The 3,427-nt window shown below is 36.6% G+C and overlaps 1 protein-coding gene across 1 annotated transcript; it reads right to left on the reverse strand.

The window, feature by feature from the left end:
- Positions 1 to 228: 228 nt before the first annotated feature.
- LOC147475925 (uncharacterized) lies at positions 229 to 1,902 on the reverse strand. Its single transcript, XM_086585578.1, has 2 exons — positions 479 to 1,902; positions 229 to 397 (listed from the first exon to the last, which is right to left on the reverse strand). The coding sequence occupies exons 1-2, from the start codon at positions 1,900 to 1,902 to the stop codon at positions 229 to 231; spliced, it is 1,593 nt and encodes a 530-aa protein (XP_086441704.1).
- Positions 1,903 to 3,427: the final 1,525 nt, after the last annotated feature.

Consider the following 3,427-nt stretch of genomic DNA (forward strand, 5'->3'; position numbering starts at 1 on the left):
ATGTGTTGACTGTGTATTTAAAATAAAATATTACATATATGTTCATATATAATAAATACAATGTCGGAGAACTAAGTTGGGGACTTACTCAAAATGTGAAGATATTTCTTCTGAATTATTCAACATATAGTATTAAGCTTTATTGAAATCCTTCACACTAAGTTTGATAATTTGGGGAGCTCCTAATGGTCAAATCTTCTGTGTGAAAACCTGAAACCCTTTGACTTGTTAAGAATGATCACCATCATAATTTCGCTCTTCACGATTGAAACATGTTTCAATTCCTTCTAGATACATTGAGTAAAATGTGAGACATTCAGTGTCAATGTAGGCTTCAGCAATGGATCCTTCTAGGTGTGCTTTATTACGAACATATTGCTTGAAAGTTTTCAAAAACCTATTTAGAATTTAAACAAGTGAATTCCAAGTAGAAATATATAAGTGCAAGCAAATTAAATTATAGCTAACAAACATTGACCTCTCAATTAGATACATCCACCGATAGTGAACTGGTCCTCCAAGTATTGCCTCATATGGCAAGTGCACTGCTAAGTGGACCATGACATCAAAGAACGCTGGCAGAAATATTAACTCAAGCTTACAAAGTATCACAGCAATATCCTTTTCTAATCTCTCAAGCATTGCCAGCTTTAATGTCTTGCAACATAGTTCTCGAAAAAACAAACCCAACTCGGTTAATGCACTTGATACATCACTAGCCAAGAAACCACGAAGTGCAACTGGGAGAATTTGTTGTAAAAGAACATGGAAATCATGACTCTTCATTCCATATACTTTGCATTCTTTAACATTGACACATTGAGAAATGTTTGATGCATAACCATCAAGAAATTTTACCGTCTTCAACCATTCACAGAAGCTCTTTCTCTCGGCAGGTGACAACGTATAATAAGAAGGGGGTATAACAAACTTATTACCCCTAGGAATCAGATGTAACTCTGGTCTAATACCCAATGCTTCCAAGTCCATTCGAGATTTCACTGAATCCTTTGTTTTTTCTAGGTGGAACAACGTTGCTATAACACTCTCACAAACGTTATTTTCAATGTGCATAACATCGAGGTTGTGCCGCAGATTAAGGCTTCGCCAATAAGGTAAACGAAAAAAAATGCTCCTCTTTGTCCAATTATACTCAGCCTCAGTACGCTTTCTCTTTTTGTTATTTGGATGTTTTCCAAATGTTTGTTCTTCGACATGCAGAAGTTGTAACCTCACATATTCCCCACTTAATTTCTTTGGTTCAGACTTGCTACCACTAATTCCACCAGGTAATTGCTTGAGACGCTTTCTCAAAGGATGTCTTGGCCGCAAAAATCGGCCGTGGTTCATGTAACATTGCTTATGCCCGTTCTTCAAGTACAAAGAGAATGTATCCTTGTTACAATTCGGGCAAGCCATCTTACCTTTGGTGGACCAACCGGACAAATTTCCGTATGCAGGAAAGTCATTTATTGTCCACAATACTGCTGCATGCATTACTAACATTTTATTTGTCGCCGCATCAAATGTTTCCACCCCATTTTGCCACAAGTCCAATAATTCTTCTATCAACGGTTGCATGTAAACATCAATATCATTTCCAGGTGCTTTGCGTCCAGGTATAAGTAGAGACATGAAAAGGAATGGTTCTTTCATACATTTCCAAGGTGGCAAATTATACGGCATAAGCATTACAGGCCACATGTTGTAAGTACTGCTCATGTCACCAAAAGGGTTAAACCCATCACTTGCAAGACCAAGCAGAACATTGCGAGGATCAGCAGCAAACCACTGATGTTCCTTGTCAAGGTCCTCCCAAACTTTTGAATCTGCCGGATGCCTAAGTACATTGTCCTCCCGAACTCGTTTGTCTTTGTGCCATCTCATGGCTTTAGCAGTCATTCTAGACATAAACAATCTCTGAAGCCTTGGTTTTAGTGGAAAGTGCCTCAAGACTTTCTGTGGTATCTTATTACATTTCCCTTGATTAATTTTATACCTCGATTCACCACAAATTGAACAACTTTCAAGATCTTGGTCTTCCTTCCAAAAGAGCATACAATCATTGATGCAAGCATGTATACAAACATAACCAAGTCCTAAGCCTCACAATAACGTCTTGGCCTCGTAATGGGACTTCGAGAGTGTTTCACCATCTGGTAATGCATCCTTAAATAACTTGAGAACCATGGCAAATGATTTATTGCTCCAACGGTTAATTATCTTCAGATAAAACAACTTTACGAGAAAATCCAACGTACTATATTTCTTGCAACCAGGAAACAAAGGCTTTTGAGCTTCATGCAAAAGTTTAGCAAATGGTTATGGAGTTCCATCTCTTGTAGTAGGAACATCAAATGCTTATGAATGTTGCACTCTAGGCTCCAAAATATCCCTAGGAATCGGTGCTACATCTGCGAGCAAGTCGTCCAACACATGAAAATGTCCACCCGACCATCATCATCATCATCATCATCATCACTCATTACTTCAAAAGGTTTACCATGATGCACCCATCGAGTGTAATCTTTGTCGATACCCGAATCAAATAAATGATCTTTTACTACATCAATGTGCAGGTAATACCTATTATTGCACTTCTTGCATGGACACCAGCATCTATGGTTTTTGTCTAAATGATTGGTGGTAAGCGTAATAAAATCTTTAAGACCTTGAAAGTATTCAGGCCTATGCGGCATATTCATCCAACTTTTATCCATATATGTTCCTATGCACAAAAGGTATTAAAACAAATTAATTAATAAGTTAAGTAGAAAATTGAGTACGTACTACTCCAAGGAAAGTGAACCCAAAATCCAAATTGTGTAGAAACTAAAAAGCAGCTACTCACTTCCCATGGAATCTGAACTCCATGAAGGTAGCCTAGCTTATTGCTTAACTAACCTATATACTTTTCAAATATTCAGCTACCACTTTAAACAACCACGCAAAAACTCATTTACTACCAGCTCAGGAAATAATAAATTGATATATGTTCTAAATAGCTAGTAAACAAAAATAACATGATAAAAAAGTAAATATTCGTAGGCCCAACAAGCAAAAAAAAAATACTTGAACTGAAGCTAGCAAAAATGAAGTATATTCACAGAGTCCAATAAGTGACCGAATGTTATTAGGCTTTATGGATAGCAAAAGAGAGACATAATTGCTTGGATGTGTATGATTGTGTCATTAAAGCATTGTTAAGTAGAGGAGTGTAGGACTAGTGAACTAACTACTCATTATTATTGATATTAATAATCCTTTAGTTTAAGAAACAAACAAAGACAGATCTATACCAAAAAGTTAATTGACGTGGGATGACATTTTATATCAAACTGATGTTAGTATAAATGTATAATAACAACTTCCCATGGAACGAATGAAAATATCCCAACAACTTGCTTGTTAGTTGTTACAGACTTAC

This window comes from Coptis chinensis, chromosome 9 (genome assembly GCF_015680905.1).
Source record: "Coptis chinensis isolate HL-2020 chromosome 9, ASM1568090v1, whole genome shotgun sequence".
Classification (NCBI taxonomy): Eukaryota; Viridiplantae; Streptophyta; class Magnoliopsida; order Ranunculales; family Ranunculaceae; genus Coptis; species Coptis chinensis.